General features: G+C 35.8%; 1 protein-coding gene across 1 annotated transcript in view; it reads right to left on the reverse strand.

Moving 5' to 3' along the window:
• LOC117412356 (A disintegrin and metalloproteinase with thrombospondin motifs 9-like) overlaps nt 1–1,645 on the reverse strand; it is a 46,684-nt gene extending 45,039 nt beyond the window's left edge. The window contains exons 1-2 of the mRNA XM_058988593.1: nt 1,123–1,645; nt 403–788 (exon numbers count right to left, since the gene is read on the reverse strand). Coding sequence (XP_058844576.1) covers nt 403–788; nt 1,123–1,225 — 489 coding nt within the window. The 5' untranslated portion in view covers nt 1,226–1,645. The remainder of the gene's footprint in view (nt 1–402; nt 789–1,122) is intronic.
• Nucleotides 1,646–19,811: the final 18,166 nt, after the last annotated feature.

A 19,811-nucleotide genomic window follows, 5' to 3' on the forward strand; every position in this document is an offset into this window, starting at 1 on the left:
CAGTACACTAGTATCATCGTATGCTTATTGGGACTCCTAACGTTTGCGCGTTCATGAAAGTTACTGATCGTCATGCTGGTATACTACTAAACTTAGACACGGGAACAGACTTTTCATTTTACTCAGCCAGTAATTTACTGCACTAAAGCAGCCAGACTTTTAAGGACTTTGGTCCAAAGATACAAAAGCAGGCTTTTGATTGACCTTACCAGATCGGATGGTAATGTCACTACTGATCTCAAACTAAGAGATCTGTGTGTACAATTAATCAAACACACATACAAACACTAATACAGTATAGTAACATATTACAGTAATATAATAATTTGAAACACTACATTTGCTATCCAGCTGTTTAGCAATTGTTTTACAATTATATATGTATAATTAATGGGTACTTACCAAACCTGAGCATAGGCTAATAACGGCAATGTGTTCTGGTTTTGCATTGACGTGCCCAGTGTAAAAACAGTGCTTAAAATCGGTGTCCTCCTCTTCAGAGGGAAGATCTGCTTGGTTATTGCTGAGGGGTACTCCAAGTTGCGTGACAGTGTAAAGAGGCGCAATAAATCCAGAATCTGCGGTGAGGTTCAGGTGAAAATCCAACCCAAAAGCCACAATTCTGTATTGAATTTGTGAAGAGGTCCAGAGGTCAGCGCCACTGCCGGAATTATCAATGCTTCGCTTTTTCCTTTTGAAGTGCATGCTAGAGGGGAATGCTTCACCAACTTCATTCACTCTTGTGGGAACCACTATCTCAAAAACACCCTGCTGCTCAAGCAGTTTTGCTGAAAACGGGAAACAAATAATATTTGCATCTCCAACATAATGACTACAATCTATAAGTAGTGTTTCGGTTAAATATTGAATATGGTGTTATTTAAAGTAATTAGCCAACTGAAGAAGTACACTGCACGAAAACCTGTACATTTTATCTAAAAAGTGTATCCATGTCAAACACATTCCCAGATTTACAGTAATGCCTATTTATTTAGCATTATAACTTCATATTGTTAAATCCAGTAAGTGAACAACTGTTTACATTATTTAAAAAAACAAACGTGTGCTGAAACAGTTTTACGTTAATTAGTATCAATCCATAAAAGAGTTTTGCAACTTTACCTTGTCGTTCATGTATATGGGGGTTCACTGTTGCCGCTGTTGCTACATTCAAGAAGTCTTGGAGTAATGTTGCAAATCCCAGTGCCCAGAACACAAGCTGCATGATTATCCGTTTTACTTAGAAAGCAGCCCTTAAATTAATTCGAGTATTCAACCTCAGTCACAGGTTAAGTAGTTGTCTCCAACCTTCAAACTGTGCGAATCTGCTTCATCCAATTTGTTTACCCACGACGTTTGAGTGGCAGATTTGTTATCAGTGATTTGCGTTTTATCAGGAATCTCTCACGTAATCTCTGGTGAACAAGCATAATGTAAAGAGGGGTCCACAGTCAAAGGCAATTCTGGTGGGTTAGTTTACTGTCCCTTGCTCTGGCTGCAGCAGCCTCTCAGTACTCTGCACGCTCGTGCGAGTAGGCGTGTTTAAACTCTCTGAAGGTAGGAACGTTTTATCACGCCTCTTCTGTCTGTTTGCCAATACTGGATCGAATGGCTGTATTTTTAGAGGACATACTTTTTATTACAATATTAAATGAAAGAACAGGGAAAATGCATTTAAAACTAGCGTGTCGCATAAGTAATATATCACACGTCATTGTGTGAATGTGGGTGGGGTGTTCTTGTAGTACCATAAATAATATGTGGCCAACTTCAAGTACAGTACAGTACTATTGTAATTGTGTCAAGGTTCTGACATAATACCCTATCAACATTATAACACCATGTTCTAGATAAAAAATAAAAAAAAGACATAGACACAATTTATGCCAGACTGCTTTGGTACAGGGACTGATAGGCTTTACTGTGTCTCGGTGTACTGTAACTAAACATCATGTCTTCAAAATGTAAACGTTTCCCTTCTATATGCTAATCTTCAAATACAGAATCAGTATTTTAGATTCAATCATTTTAGAATGTACTTTAGATGTGTTTTTTTTTTGGGGGGGGGGGGGGGGTTGTAAGAAAATAAAATAAAATACATAGCTTTTTCATAATTATTCAGTAGGGAACCACAGCAAAAGTAGCTGCTGCATCATGTAAGGATAGTGTAAACCTCCCTATCCAGAAAGTGGCTAATGCGGTCATTCATGAGGAGTTAAACCACCTGGCAGGACAAAGCTGTACTGTACATCACGTAAGGGGGGGCTGCTAGCTGTAAAGTAGTGACAGATGTAAAATAATTAATTCTAAATAATCCACTAATTTTGTAGGCATTAAGATGTACACTGTAAATGATGGAAAATCTGCAGATTGACACATAGCTTTTCAACTCATTTTGCACACATCATTTGAATTCTGTAAATGATAAAAAATATGTATTTTTGATATTGTGCTGTGCAGATGTGCAACCTATTGTCTGTTGAATGATTTTTAAACGCTGCAGCCAAGGGGCTTGGAAGCGTGTGCATATCAAGTTGGAGCAGCTGTATACCACACTTCAACTACACCCAGGACAGGAATTCAGGGGCTGCTGTAGCAAGCAGTCTTCATGTGGTCTAAAAAGGGATTGGTGGAAGAAGACGAAGGCATCAATCAATCAATCAATCAATCAATCAATCTGCACTATGATCCAGACAGTGAATGCAGGTGGTGAGCAAGCTGAATTGATAACAACAGTGCACAGGGAGTTAAGCAGAGGGGGTGTTAGTCATGTTTCATTATGCAAATCTCTAATGGCACCACAAAATTAAAAAAAAACCTGCACGTGACACCATTGTGTTAACAGCCTTGTTTAATTGTGATTGCAGATGTATTGTGAGGAAGGCATGCTGCACCTGCGCAATAATAACTGTTCAAGGTGGCAGAGTAAACATTTCGGCATGCTTTTCTTGGACCACTTGGTCCAGTGCAAGGTTGTGCCAATGCATTCTGAACATAGAGGCAGATCAAGTTCTCTCAGTAATGTTACATTTTTGCCTGAGGACAAGGATTGTTTCAGGACTGCAATTATTCATTCTACCAAAATTGAAAAACTGGATTGAATAGCACAACTCAGTCTTCTTACCTCTCAGCCAGCACTGTGCCCAGATCTCAAGCCAATTGAGTACCTGTGGGATGAACAGAAACCTTGTCTTTGTCACCTGTATAAAAATCTCACTTACTGGTCACATTATCACTCTCATACAACATATAGATTGACATCTACACAGCATTCTATTCACTAAAAAAAATAACAGCCCATTGAAATTAAGGAAGATACCCACTTCTAATTGTTGGCAGATGGTAAGATGATTCATATAATATTTATCATTATTATTTTGTGGTGGGTAGTTCTCTAATATGGGTATGTAGCTACTGCAATAGTTATTTAAATACTTTCCAGATTTACTAATAAAAATTAAAAAAAAAGCTTTAACAGCAAGTCATGTAGCAACAAAGAATATTATTAATGGGTTAACTAGTTCAAATTGTTTTCAGGTGTGCTTGTATACACCCATATTTAGGTAACTTGCCATTAGTTGATTTTGTCTCTAAAGCATAACAAAAACAGACTATCTGATGAAAACTTCTGAAAATATTATGTCAGCCGTCTCATCCGACATTTAAACCTTACAAAAGATACACATGTGCTGTAATAGATTGAAAAGACTGATACCCTGGGAGCACACATGTTGCAGTAACTTTTTGACTGTACACCCAGCTGCAACTTCTCCAGGAAACGTACAGCAAGTTTGCGAAGAAAACCAGGTGGTTGGCTTTAACTTTCCAAGAACAGAATGGAGGACTACATAGTAGCAGCTGTTGTTGGCTGTTTTGTAATAAACAGTGATGCAGTCATGGAATGGATACAGAGCTGTGAAACAGGAACACTTTGACATCCACCATCATGGCACATGGTGGGCATTATTTTCATAAATTCCACAAATCTTACATTTTTTGTTGTCTACATATCAGTTTTTTTACCCTTCATGGTACAAATCATGTAACAAGTTTATTGTCAGTTTCTGTAAAAAAAAATAATGTGTCCAACAGAAGTTTCCTGTGTGTGCTGGCCTTAAAGTTTACACACAGTATATTGTATATTTTCTTCTTAATATTATTGTGCCGGTTGGAATGACGTGGTATATACTGAGTACAGCTCATGGTTTAATGAGAAGACCAGGTTTGGTCAGATCCTGTTCTCTTATTAATTACAAACTGGTGCTACTACCCTGTACTTCCTGTCATGTTAGGCGTGGTGCATCCAACTCCAATGGAATAAATCAAGATAAAAGGATGTGACTCTTTGTTCGGGTAATGGTGAAAGGTTCAGAACTAAGATTCAATGATAAATCGACTATCTACTTTTACACACGTAGCAGACAGAGCTAGTGGTCGAGACTCATACATTATGAAACTGTATGAAACCCTGTTTGAGATAGTGTTCCCACAAAGGCATAGAAATACTGAACCTGGTATAGTGTATCCTTGCTAAGTGGATTAGTCAGTTTATATATGTTATACTACTTGTTTACTGACATCCCTTGAGAGCATTCAGAGATGCTAATACTATTTTTTCCTTTCAAACAGAAAAGATATATGCTTGTTAGACATCAAAGGGCAGTGAAATATGATTTAGTGTGTGGTTTGGGGAAAGATCTTACAAGGCTGTTGTTATTTTGCTGCCTTTATGTTACAAAGACTTATAGAGAAACTGTAAAATCTTATTTTGTTTTTGTTTTGTTTTTTTTTATATACATGTGATAGGAACCCCCTGTCATGGGGATTTGTATTTGTGCCCACCTGAGTGGATACTCAGCTTAGATAAAGGAGGGTACCAGGAGCAAATCTTGTAAAACTGATGTAAATAAATAAGCAGTAGTTCTAATGTTTATCTTCCATTAAAGTTGGCATAATAATATTTGGAGATAACCTCACTTGAGCCCTAACTCTTATGCAGGTGTTTCTTTCTCTCATAATGCTTGCTTTGTACCTGCTGCTTTCCTTTATGGGAGCATGATGTCTGTATTTTCTTCACAGATGAAATTAAACCTACATATTTAAGATCAGTGGGTCTGGGGTCTCCCTGTAGTCATAGTAACACATATAAGCAAAGATAGTAGTCATAGTAACACATACAGTATAAGCAGAGATACATCACAGTTTCCACAGATGATTGATTACGATGAGAAAATGTAAGAAACATACCACAAAAAACACCATTCAGTATATTACCTGGAGATGAGTTTGAAGTTATCACACATTTGGCAGTTCAGTATCGTAATATGGTGGTTATTTAAACTACCAAGACAACATTTTTAGCCATATGATATATAATATCAGGTCGTATTTTTTTTTTTTTGTGCTATTCAATAAATGATTCAGTATGTTCCCAGTTTTCTATAAATCAACATGTTTATAAAATGAAGACTTCTCATCGCAAATTACACAACGTAATTGTAATAGAGTAAAACCAATGGGTAAACAAAAGTTGTGTTCTCTGTCTGTGCAATGATTATGAAAAGTTGTCTTTAAGATTTAGATTAAAATCATGGCGGCATAGTCCGTTCAGGCTGTCTTTTGAGAAAGTTACAGATTTTCCCCAGTCTGCACATAAATGTGTTTGGCAGTTGTAAACCACTGCTTTTCAAAGGTATTTGCCTTTCACTTGTCAATGCAGCATAGCTGTAACCTGGTTGTGGTAACTCATATACTTGTGCCAGAAATACACACACCACGTTTGGACCACCAGGAGTTTTTAATGGTTCATGTGTGTACACCTTTTACATTACCAGTCAGTTTAGCCCATCTGATCCTAATTGTTATACAGTGTATACTGTAGGCATCAAGCTAGCAGATTGCCCATCTAAGTGAGGGATGCACGTAGCATGTCATAATTGTTAAGAGCTGTAGTCATTAATGTTTTAAATCCACCCCTTTATTAGATTCAGGACCATTGTCACTGCTCCCATTCTTATTTTGTTCATTCAGTTTATAGTCTAATACACCCTGTCCTCCACGTAGTCCCTCATGTTTTTGTATTGGTAGCAATCCCATTTCATTTAATTTGATGGACATTTCATTTTATTATTGTGCAGAATTGCGTGAAACAAACATAAATGTGTTGCTTTTACGATGTTTATAAACAAAAAAATTAAAATAGGACTTGATTTACACTAGGAAAAAAAACATGGTGAAATGGGGTCTTTGTCTTTTCGATCTCTGCATGTCTAATATCTTACATAATGCAAGTCCCTTAAGATAGAACAGATGCTATTTATATCCTCTATAATTGGTACAGGATGTTTTCTAATGTGTGTCTTCATTTATTTGGAAGTTTTTTTAAATGATGATATTCATGCTTTGCACGTGTATAATGTGTGTGGCAGATCAGTGTTAAAAGAGTCTTAGGTTAGTGGCTTCCCTGTGACAGAGGTATGTGAAAGTGTTAATGTACAAAGTGTCTATTTCCCACCCAAATACTTAAGGGATTAGGACACATACATGCACGCATACATTTGGTATAATTAGGAAAGGTCTAAATAATAGCTTTGATTTTACATACATCACTTTGTGGTCCATGTTTGATTTGTATGTAAGTATTTATTTACAGCAAAGATAGTGGCCATACATTATATTGCCATAATGTCAGATATCTTTAAACATGAGAAGCTGGCTTTCTGTTAAGAAAATATTGTACTTCCCAGCACCAGTTCCTTTCAGGAGTGCGCTAGTGTAGCTGAATGAAACATTAGTGGATTGTAAAAACAACATGTTTTAGCTCCTGTGGTCCTCATTTCCTGGAGCCCCATAATATGTAACCAAATCGTTCTCTCTTGGAAATGCCCCCTAGTTTCAAGCACTCAATAATAGTCCCTGAATGAGTGCAGGAGCTAGCCGTTCCACCCAGTTATTGGAAGAGTATATTAAGGCTCTATTTGGAATAAGGTACTGAATTGAATTGCTAGGTCACCAGTGCTGGTAGTTCTTCCTGCTGCCTGCTTCTTGGTTGTTGCCTCTGTGGTCCTTCAGGCAAGCTTAACCAATTTAACTTCACTTCCTCTCCAAATGACGAACAGATAAGGACAAGAAAAAGGCTTCTTTTTTTTTTTCTTTTTAAGAACTTCAACTCCTTGGTCGTCTATACAGTGGATTTTCTGATGCGTTTTTGTGTCACACTGAAATGTATATAAAAAGATGATATTCGCTGTTATAATTAAACAACTGCTATCACTGTGCCCCTAGCTGTAACACGCTTGGCCAGTTTTTTGTTCTCCTCTTATGACTTGAAAAAAAAAATATATATATTTAATTTACTGTGATGCTGAGTCAACTATGGTACGCAAATGTCATGCAGTGAACCGTCGAATTGTCAGGCATTGCTTTCACCACTGTACAATTCTGTCTTCAACAGCTTCTGGGGTGACTGCTTTACTCTGGAACCAGGCTTTAAATAAGAATAGCATTATTGAAAAGCTGTTAACTCTCTCAGTTTGCTTAGGTTGCTTAATCTCAAGATAGTACAAACCTCCCTCCCTTTCTACTGATAGAAAGGTTCACAAAGTAATTCCATTATATTTCCAATTCAATACATGCTGTAGGCATGAACCTGTCCACTTAATGAAGTGACTGTAAACTACTTAAAGACTTGACTACTACCGAAGGATTCATTATTCAAAAACGGTACCCTGTACATGTGTAAATAACGAGTTATGAGGTTATATTGTGTTTTTAATTATTTGAAATGTATGTTGCAATGCTATGTAAGGATTTCCTGAGCAAATTTACACAAGATGTGGCTGAGGTCATTTTATTTTATTGTAAGTTACTCATGTTTTGCTTTATTTTAATTGTCTATTTCCAGTTGTGGCCTCCTTTGAAATGAATATTCAGATGCCAGTTGTGGCAGTGAAATTTGATGACTCAGTAAGCCAGCCCATAGGGCTGCATAGGGCTCCCACCTTTTTATTATCTTAAATGAACTTGTTATTGATCAGCGATTTCCAGGGCAGCTTGTGATCTTATTCAATAAATGATATATTTTCCAAGCACATCCCAGCTAATCAGAACACATTGCTTCCACGTCACGCACTTTGTAATAATGTTATCCTTACTGGACATTACGAGTAGTATGGCGGAACCGCTGTGCTCTAAAGGGTGACACTTGGAAAACTCATTAGTTTTTATTGCCCCCTCACATACACCTACTCACCCAATATCATGTGTAAAGTAATTGCACACTCAGAAAGAACTGGTTAATGAATTAGCTTCATGCTTATGTGCTAAGCAATGCATACTGAGTTTGCATTTATAAATCATTAAATAATGGCAGTAGAATGGCAGGTAGGTATACTGACAGTCCGTAAGAAAATGGTAATGAGTGTTTATTTCCATGAAATATTCAGATATTGAATGCATTCTTGGCTCTGAGCAGGTTGCCAATGTGCTGGAAAGATGCTTCCCTTCCATTGAGAGTAAGAATTTTGGCAAAGTTATGAAACTTTATGACATAAACTAGGCACCTTTGAAGGCATCAAGATATGAACAGTATTCTTATAGACAGTTTTATTCAGTATTTTAAAACGTAAGATTCCTACAGAGGCATGGTTAAGTCATCAGGATTTTAATGATTAAAATGACTGCCAGAAGGAATCAAAACAGAATATGCAACACAAAAAAAATGACAGTGATAAAGAAAATATAATGGAAATGTTATTAAGGGCTACATATATAAAATAATGCTTCCCTGGTTCAATCCAAATCCCCATGTGCATTATGTGAAAAAACTTTAACAAGAACATTACAATATTATACACGTTTTAGCAGCTTTCTCTAAAGCTAACGGACATTGTCGAAATACATACTGTAATATCCCATATATACATTTTTTTCAAGTGATGTTAGCTTGACCAGGTCTGAAGAGAAAAATCTAAATGATTCATTTTAAAGCTGCACATTAACATTAGGAAGGAAAAGCACCAGACCTAGCAATATGAGAAGGTAACACTAGCCAGTTCAAAGTTACCTCTCTGTTTAGACATTGCAGCAGGACTTCAGGCATTTGCTTCAGTTGAAAAAAGTATTTTCATTTAAGGAATCTTTTGGGAATCATTACTTGGTGCTAAAAATGTTATGCTTTAAATGCTACGATTACTGGTCTCTTAAACGTATTAATAATTCCCGAGTGACCTGTAGAAAAGTGGACTGATATTTACTTCAATCTGTTTTGGAAAAAAAAAGACACGTAGTAGAACACCCTGAGAAGCCTTGAGAGAGGGAGCAGGCCACGCAAGGGTGAGGAGGAGCCGGAGTAGAACAATGACCTTGTTCCAGTGAGAAGAGGGTAGCGACACGTGGACTTCATCACCTGCAAGGGTTGTGGTGCTTATTACTTCCTGTATAACGTGACTGTGAGCACTTCAAGCAGCAATTGAATAAACAGCCTGTAACACTAGTTACACTCATTTTTCATTGAATCATTTTCTTTAATGTGAACACATGATTTATTAGATTAATAAGAAAATAATCATTTAAAAAAATAGGTTAATATTATACATTTTATTTAGATTTTAACTTTGCTCTCTTCTACGTTTGTCTCCATGGTCGCCATAGCAATTTTTACATGATACAAATCAGAAGCTGCAGTGTATCTTGACATATCCTACGACAAGGAAGCAATCTGATTGGTTGGAAAGGTTTTAGCAAATGTATTAAATGATAAAGATTTTAGCAAATGTATTAAATTAAGCATAACAGCAACAGCAAAAAAACCCATTACTTAAAAAGCACACAAATTACTAATGAAATAGCATCTGCCTCTGCCAGCTGCAGTAGTTCATGCTTTTGTTATATTATATATAGTTTGGTGTTCTGGGTCACAAATTCTATTCTCTTGCTGTCATTGCCTTGAGAATAGTCTGGATCCAAGCCTGCTGGCAGACCCACTGTGCACTTAGCAGGATATGACTTCCAAACCTTGTCTAGATGGCAGTTTCACAGCAGTGAGCAAACCTGCATCGTCAGGCATCCATTGGAGGCTTAAAACCATTGAAGAAGCAGCTTTGAAATATTGGGAAGTTTTCCAAAATATCGATGTGAAATAAAGGTTGTAATATCACACACAGTACAGAATGAATTAATGAATTTATGAATAAAATGCAATTTTTTTATGAAAATGTTCTTGTTGGCTTCTAAACTTTTTTAGACACAAAAACAGATACTAATACAATATGTTTACATTATTCACTGGTCAGGTTTCCAAACTCTGGCTTTGATCCACAAGTCATTAAAGTCTGTTGTGAATTTATTGTATTTCCCTTAAAATGAGTTTATCCTTGCTTAGCCACAGGAAAGCTCCTAAGTGAATGGAAAATAGTTCTAATGACTTCAGTCTAAACTATCAAGAGATGAAGCTGACTGAAGCAGTTTCTCTCCTATATTAAAATACTGTGCTTATGTTTTATTAATAGGTTCAGGTTCAGGGGTTACACACATTTTCAATTTAATTCAGGAAGTATATCTGTAATGTAGCTTTAAACCGATCATTCTAAAAAGAAGTAAACTACAGTAAATCAGTCCCAATTGACATACAGCTAAAAACTCTCAGAGTAAACCAGATTAAACACACTGCATTTTGATTTTGCGAATAACACTCTAGTTCTATGTTGAGAGACACCGTTAAATAAAGAAAAGGACTTTCAATATGAAACACATTATGATTGTACTGCTCTTCATACACAACCAAAAAGTTTGGCTGAGTATTGGGTTGGTCTCTGCCATCTAAACACAATATATGTTAATATACCACAGAATAAAACTACAAACTAAATTTTCCTGTTTTCATGTAAATGTAGCAACTGGTTTCTGCATATACCTGTAAATGGAAAAAAAGGTTCCACTACAGTTAATTAACCTGGCATGAATATGATACTGTGGGTCGATGCATTTAAGCTACTACAGATCTGTTATACTAGCTACAAAGTCTGCTTTGTATTCTAGGACTATCCTGGCTTGTGTTTCATGAATTGTTGGTGCCAGATTCACAAGCTGGCTACAGTTCTTTAGGCATTTTGTTATATGAATGAATTGTTTGCAAGTACAGGAAATATCATATGTTGGATAGTTGAAATTCCTCCGAATCATATAATAAGAAATGTTCCTTCTTTAAGTAAATGGCAGTATTTAATGGCGTGAGCTGAAAACTACTGCCAGCATTATTATATTAAAAATAAAAACATTTCTGCTGAAATAACAAAACAGCTTTCATGACATGGATTTCTTACACAGAAATAGCACCAAAGTCTAAAAATGAAACACAGGCACATTTCATTGCACACATCCCCTGAAAGTTTAAGTTGAAAATAGATACACCTCTAAAAAGTAATTCTGATTTACTCTGAAAACAGAGATTAAGGAAACAGGTAAACTACGAAACCCCTTTTGTTCTGCATTCACACAGAAATGCTAATGCAACATAGGCCAGTTCTGGCTTTACATGGGATATAAAAACAACCTAAAATTGTTCAAGCCAATATTTGCGTACAGTAACAGTCCATGTGATAATGCCCGTTATTCTAATGCAAATGCAGTGTCTGACACTTGAACGTCATACAAATCAAAGAACCACTACTGCATAGGTAAACTCGTCCGTTTGAGAGGGAAATGATTAAAGCAACCCCATTTGAGATGGACATGTAGTATTTGCAGATATATATAAACTCATTAGCAAAATGTAGCAATGACCTTGACTTCCAACCTCACATGACATGCCATTTGGTGGTCATTTTCCTTTCTACCTTCTGGATGACAATAGGCTGTATTTTATGATTCACAAATGGCAAAATTATTAGTTTATATGGGTGGGAGAAATGTTTCATTTTCACTTGGAATAATATTTAGACTTACAACACGGTCTTGTGACATTGCAATGCAGGAGAACCACTTTCTGTTTGTGTCCAATGTCATCAAGTAATTGCAGGAAAAGAAGTGTAACTGATACTGTGGTAATCCACCGAGAAATGCATCATTCAACAGCAGGACAAAAGCTTGCCATAAGTTCTGAGTTGGTTCTGAGGGCACATGTTTCTCTCATAACCAGTTGAGTGACACAGTATGAAGTACATAATGTCATAAAACACAAGTAGTGAAAAGAGGATTGTTTCGGATTTGCTTATAAACCTGGTAAATTGATGTCAAACTTAATCCCATTATAATACAAATAGCATATTGCACAGTGGTCCTGATATGGTAGCACACTACCAGTGTGTATAAAAACAGTTTGGTCCATTCTACCAAAAGCTCATATCCAGCACATCTGCTACCCCTTAGAACAGAATGCATTGCTACTGAATTGCTGTTGAAAATACACAGCAAAAGGAGGATCTGATATGCTAGCTATTTATATAGCTGGTCATTCTGTTGTTTGAATGTAGATTCATGGTGCAAAGTGATATAGCACTTCATGTAGTAGAATAAACATTTTAAGACCATTTTAACACCTTGTGGTACTGTATGTGTTTTCCAACTCTGTTTTGTCACTTATCTAAACACTGTTTATAAATGAACCTGTCTCGGCTGTCTTGTAGATTTTTAGATTCAAGTCACTACTCTGGAGTTTTGCTCAATCAGTTACCGTTATTATACCCTTTGCAATGCAGGCATGCATGTAACTCCAATGATCTGCAAACTGTTTCTGTTTGATCTTTAAGATGAGTGGATCAGGACTTTGAAAACATGTACAACAAAAAATCTGTAATCATGCTGAAGCATGAGATTTCTGAGCTACCTTTGTGCTTTTGAGAAGGATTGGAAATACTTCAAAAGAAACAAAATATTCTGTTAAAATACTCCTTTGGGGTGATATCCGGTATATATATCTTTAATGCTTGCCTGTTTTAATAAACCAAAAACACAATCTTTTGCTGACCATTCAGTATGCAATGCTATACAACATGTCTTTGGGTATTTAGGAAAGTAAAATACTGCAAGGCAGGACATTTGGAAGATCAACATGTAACACTGAGTAAAAGGTGATATATGAGACTATTTGGCTTTACAAAACATTGAGAGATTAGACAACACATCTCTGTCAGATTGATCATATTGATCATATTAGTTGTATTATTTGTATGCTAAATGTTCCCTTATTTTGCTAGATTTCATTATAACTGGTTTTAGTTACACATTTAACTGTGCTAGCTTTGCCGTTTTAATCATAAAGCAATAATGGTATGGTTTGTTGCCTCACTGGTTTTGTGTTAGCATCATCACGGTTTCCATGACAATGCTGTGAACCAACTTCCTGTAAGATTCCCCAGGCATTTATTTGCTTGTAGAAGAAGCGTGTCTAGCTTACACACATTCTAGACTGAAATATTCTTATGAAAACATGTACTTTAGATAAGTGTACATATATCTATGTTCTGTTATTCATTATATATATATATATATATATATATATATATATATATATATATATATATATATATATATGCATATGAAAGAAAAGGTTTTTTAAAACTGTACACAAAAGGTTTAAAAGATTAAAATAATATTTTATTTTCAGGACGTTTTTGGCAAAAGCCGTTCTTCATCTGTTTAAAAAGACAAGTAAACACAGTGCAGTAAACTTGTTATTATTAAGGATTTGTAATAGTACACAAATTCTGTGGACAGTGTCATGATTATTAGAATAGAATGTTCATTCCCAGAGGTTCCAAAGTTCCCAGTTTGAAGATAAACTCTCCTTCCTTTTGTTTCTGTTCCATAGCACTGATTGATCACACAGACTGTGATGTCTTCAGCAGTGTGATCATCACTGTTGAAGCAATGGGCTACTGGAAAATGCAGTGGTTTTAATGCTAATGCTTCTTAAGTGAAAAATCTATCTACCTATCTTCCATCTATCTATCTATATACATACACACATGTCTGAAAGGAGGTATAACTGCAGTGTACAATTACACAAAAGGTTTAAATGATTAAAAAAGTGTAGCATTCAGAATACTGTAAACAAGGGATCTGCTGGAAACTGCTTAAACGTCAAGCTATTCAGGAAGTCATTTTCTTTTTAAAATCAATTGTATAGCTAGTCCCCCATCTCATTAATGTTCACATATCAGGGCTTTTCAAAAGTCACTTCCTAGAAGGAGCAGGAGAGGGAGGACTGGAAAGTCAATATCTGTACCTGGTCAATATCTCAAGTCAATATCTGTACCTGGTTGGTAACTACAGTAAGCTAGTCTATCTTGTGTGGTACAAATTCATTTCCTATAACCACATGTCTGTTATCTTTATGTGATTTGAGAAGGATGGATGACATCATGAAAGCTTCCTGTAGGTTGCCTACTATCAGCCTGAAAAAAAACTGCAGAGAAACCAAGACTTATGAAGAACATAAACAATAAATATACATCCAATAATGTTAAACAAAACTATGGTAAAACAGACAATACGCAGAAGAAAGAGTTTTGTGTTGAGCCTTCATGCCAGGTGCTCTCTAACAGTCGTGTAGTATATTAAAGCATTTTGTTTCCTCTGAGTAAAAAAAAAAAACATAAGGAATGGAATGCAATGCCCTTTTTCTTTTATATCTAATGTGAAGCAGTTAAGCATTGCATTTAATATCAAATATCAAAAGGCCTGGGAAATCGTGAATAATGCCTTTACGTAGCAAAATATACTAAATAGATCCTTTCAGACATATACTATTAATTTAATTGTTATTACATGTTTTGACGGCAGTACATTATATAACAGAAAACATATATTATTATTATTTATTTCTTAGCAGACGCCCTTATCCAGGGCGACTTACAATTGTTACAGGATATCACATTATACATTATTTCACATTATACAGTAATCACATTATTTTTACATACAATTACCCATTCATACAGTTGGGTTTTTACTGGAGCAATCTAGGTAAAGTACCTTGCTTAAGGGTACAACAGCAGTGTCCCCCACTGGGGATTGAACCCACAACCCTCCGGTCAAGAGTCCAGAGCCCTAACCACTACTCCACACTGCTGCCCATACAGTATATACAGTATGAAAAGATTTCTAGTGAGTTTGAGGTTTATCAAGAACAGTGTTGAGCATTGTGCTTTTACCATGCCATGTTTACAATTTATACAAAGGGTTTTAATAAAACCTCAGGAATAACTGAGTGTCTTCAAACATTCCTGCAAACTAATGTAAACTATGTATTATCAGCAGAAAACAAGACAGTGCTTCTTTGTTTTATGGTAGACCAGGTCATCTGCTTCTCCTCTCCACTCCACAAAGGTCAATGAACCACAGGGAGCACCCCCTGCAAAGCTGTTTGTAGAGCCAGGATGGATCTAAACAAACTCTGATAAATGATAAGCTTTTCTTTTTTCTTTTCCTGCACAGACACATTGAGCTTAAAGATTTATATGTGAATTAACATCAACAGTCATTATCATTATCTTGTCAATTGATATAATAAAACAAAAAACACTTAGTTGTAACAGTTGTTTCCCTTTTTTCTAAATTCCTTAAATTACTAACATTGTGTAACCCTTTGGATTAAATGATAAAACAAGCTTGTCCTGTATAAGAACAGCATACAACCACATGTAATGATAACAATCAAACATTATGGGTAGCTAGTTGACCATTGGAAATTTTCCACTGGTCCCCCATTAAATCTGTTGATGGTCGTTTGGTTTTTTGCTTGCATGATGTACTTCAATTCTGAACATGCACGTAATGCTATGGAAAAAAGAATGCTACTACTCACTGGTATAAAGGGCTAAAAGGCGCAAGATGCTGTGTAAATTGAACATTTTTTGCACACCCATATTAAAAAGACTCAAAGTACACCACTTTATGTATTGCTTATTTATTTAAGCAACAACAACATTTTGTAAGTAAAGTAAACACTAAAATGATAAATGAAGGCCTGTACATTACAGGAAAGGTTTGCTGCTTAACTATACATGCTGACTTCACATGGCTGCGTTCCCAGGACAACGTTACCTCAAGGCAAGCTTCTGTTTCTACACAGGAAGGTTTATAGGTTCAAACATTGGGTCCTCTCATAAAAAAACACTTACACTGCCGTTGGCTATCCTTGGAACAGTGTGAGGGTGTACGTACCCTCTCATTTATTATGGATCTGCACAGTTTAAAAGTCTCTTCTTTCTTTTTTTTTTTTCTTTTAAATGCATGATCGCAGAGTGAACAGAGCCTTTCACTTACTGTTAAGGGTACGTAGCGAGGACATGTTGGAATTTTGTTGCCATGTTAATCTTTTAGAGAAGGTACATTGACAGCCTAAAGCAATAATTTAAGTCAGTTTTTTGGCCTATTGTAAGTAATATCCAATGATGCAAAACTGAGTCATATTAACCATACTCATATGTCATACTTTATATGCGGCACAACTGAAAAGTTTTTCTCATAATATTTTCCTTTCATTCAATAGATGAATGTTTATCAAAATGAAATATTTTAGAATAGATTTTGTTTCAGACAGACTGCATATTAATAACCTTATACTGTATATAGCAACGAAAACACATGGGGTTTATGTTACAAGTAACCCAATAGTAAGAAATGAAAGCTTCACTCCTACACGTCCGCAGGGTTAGTTTTTGTACTCAAGCCAAATACTGGAGGAATTTAACAGTTGTGTTTCCAATGGTGTGCTTAATTTATGGTGTGATAATGACTTACTGTCATATAATTACATCAAACGCTATAAGAATTATAGTAAAGACAAGGTAAAATAGACAGATAAGCAAACTTTTTTTATAATAGTCAAATTGCATTGTAATTTATAATAATTATATACATTTTCTCCATAAAAATACAACTGTTACTGGGGAAATATACCTACTAGTTAGTTTCTAGATAAAAACATGACTTCAATTTGAAACCCCTCTTGTGTCACTGTGGTTCAGATCCATACAGTTTGCTACAATTTATTTATTTCAGAATCTGCCTGTGAGTATGTGAAGGTCAACATCCCAATTAGGTAATAATGAAATTGCAAAATCAACGTACCACAATTTTGTTCATTAACACTGCCATGTTTTCATAGCTTTTGAAAATCCCAGCCACAGTGTTTTATAACATCATGTTTCAATAAAGATCTGTCATGAATCTAATTATCACAGCACAATTTAAGCAAAGAGAGTCATGGACCTTGGCTGTGCTCCATGACACCTGCTTCACTACGTAAAGAATGTATCTGTCATCAGTCCTACCTTTTGGTTTTACAGAGCAGCGTAGCACATTACCTAAAAATCCCTCTGGGTCCTTTAGTAGGACTTGTATTGATGGAAGCTGTAGCTCAATGTGTTTTTTTCCTGGTACAAATATTAGGAATATTGTACATATTAAGACTGTAATTGATATATAGCGCTACCTCGAGTGACTTATCAATGTCATCAAAAACCTCAGATGGATTTACATCATTATATCTTCAGGCTGTACATTATTTGTTATAATAATTAGGTGCACACAATTTGATGAATTACTTTGGTTTCACACACGCAGATTACACATGAAACCAGAGTAATATATTTATATATATATATAATAGATGGGCTTCAGTGAGTTACAGGAAAATAATTTCATCTAGGGTTTTTGTGACATCATAAATTACAAGACCAAAGGTCAAGTAATAATTTTGATATGCTGATTTTTCCAGTTAAGTTTGTACAGCTGTTTGAGGCAAAATTGGTGAGGACAAAGTCCAATACAGTTTTATATTACTTTTTTATTGTTAAAAAAGTAATATAAAACTGTATATTCACAAGGGGCATTCACAAGGGAATGTGTGTTCAAAGCAGCAGGTACAGTTTTTTTTTTGTTGTTTCCAAATGGCATGACCACTATATTTGCATTTGTTAGTACACATTTATCTTTACTGTGTTTTTTTTTTTTTTTTTTTTTTACTGCATGTTGTCTATTGGTCCGGAGCCAAACGTTCCAAGACATTTTATACTAAGAGCATCTACAAATACACTTAATTATAACCTTTAACTCAAATTTGACCCCAAACCTTTAACTTAATCGAACCTTAAAGTCACTATGAGATTGCAGTCAGTCTGGTCCTAACATAAAACGTCAATATAAAAATCTATGCAGTTTACACTTGGTTTTCTCGGACAACATTGTAGGACATCCTGTCTGTGAAAGTTCAGCTTTGCTTTTGATCATTTCTCTTCACTTGTGCCTAAAGTAGCTGCAGGCTTTACCCAGCGTTGGGTTCGCAGTCTACTTCACATCCTGTAGTTTGCACTCATTTTGCTTTTTTTCCATGGGAGATGCTGGCCACAGATTTCTTTGTAGTTTATATTCCACAAGTAAGAGAAATTAAACATGTTTTTAACTCTGTGGTTTCATGCATCCAAATATCTGAGGTCTTTTTACTAGTTTGGAGAAAATCAGTGCTGGCATTTGCTGTAATTGAGTATTAACAATATTGCCTGGAAAGGCTGCATATTACACTATGTTACATTTGGTGAAGTGTACTAGCATTAAAAAAAAAAAAAAAGTTTCACTCCTTTCTCTCTTTTAAGCTGTTCAAAGTCTATGATTTGGATTATCAACACACTTTTCACCCTGGCTCAATGAAATGGAACACAGAGGCTCAGTTAACAATCTGTAAGGACCTCTCTTTTTACACTAGTACAGAGCAGAAGCAGCACACTTCTTTAAGCCAGAGGAAAATGTGTTTCATTAATTTCCATGGCTTGGTTACCAAATAAAACCTAAACAAAGAGGCTCACCCTGCAAATGAAACTTTTGAAACAGAGCTACTGTAGATATAAAAAGTGACTTAGCACTGCTTGAAACTCTAGGCGCTTCATCTTTTAAACATGACCTTTAAACTGACATAAAAGCATCAACGTGTCCACTGTCCTCTGAGAAAACAGTTCTAAATTCAGAGAAAATGGATGCATGACATTCAGCCAACACAAATACTTGCAGTTCAGCATTACTGTCGAGGGTCTGTAAACATACCTACAGCACACTTCAACATAAACAAAGATTCAGAACCTCTCAGATCTGCAACCTCATGAAAACTCAAGACAAAATGAGGTGAAAGTTACAATATTGTCAGAACAATTCCGCACACCTTTATTAGGGTTAACCAAGTTTCCCTTAGCCATGTCTTTTGGCAGGTCTGCTTGTGCTTCGTCAAATGACACTGCTTTTCAAATATCATGTGACATTAGGAACGACAAGAGGTCTTTGTTTTTTTTACGACTCATTTCACACTGTTTTATAGAAGATTTACACTCAGAGGGTGGGGATTCATATCATAACAGTGTACTTATGAAAAAGCTTCACTTATATACTGGAACAACTGCCAAGAACAAAGTGCTACCACTCATGTAGTCTTTTATTTTACGTTCAGGCCTGTTTTGTGATACACAGCATACCCTTGTACACAATGGTACGAGCTGAAACAGCATACCCCTATTACCAGGATCCCATGCTTTTGCCTAATGACCTAATTAACTTGGATAAAACATCTTCTGTAAATGATACAGGGTAATGACCTCAAAGGAAACTACTTGAGCTGATAAACAGTTGAAAAAACATTCTGTCTTATTACTTTCTCCTATCAAGAGCCTCTACTGGGATTCCAGAGGTAGTAGAAAAGCTCCACTAACTACAAGAAACCAACAAGGGTGTTCCTTATCTGTATTTGATAGAGACCAGAGCTAGAATTTGAAAAGCTCTGAGTTTGTCTGTATTTTGTATAAAAAGAAATAAATAATGTATTG

The sequence above is a fragment of the Acipenser ruthenus genome, chromosome 16, assembly GCF_902713425.1.
Source record: "Acipenser ruthenus chromosome 16, fAciRut3.2 maternal haplotype, whole genome shotgun sequence".
In the NCBI taxonomy this organism is placed as follows: domain Eukaryota; kingdom Metazoa; phylum Chordata; class Actinopteri; order Acipenseriformes; family Acipenseridae; genus Acipenser; species Acipenser ruthenus.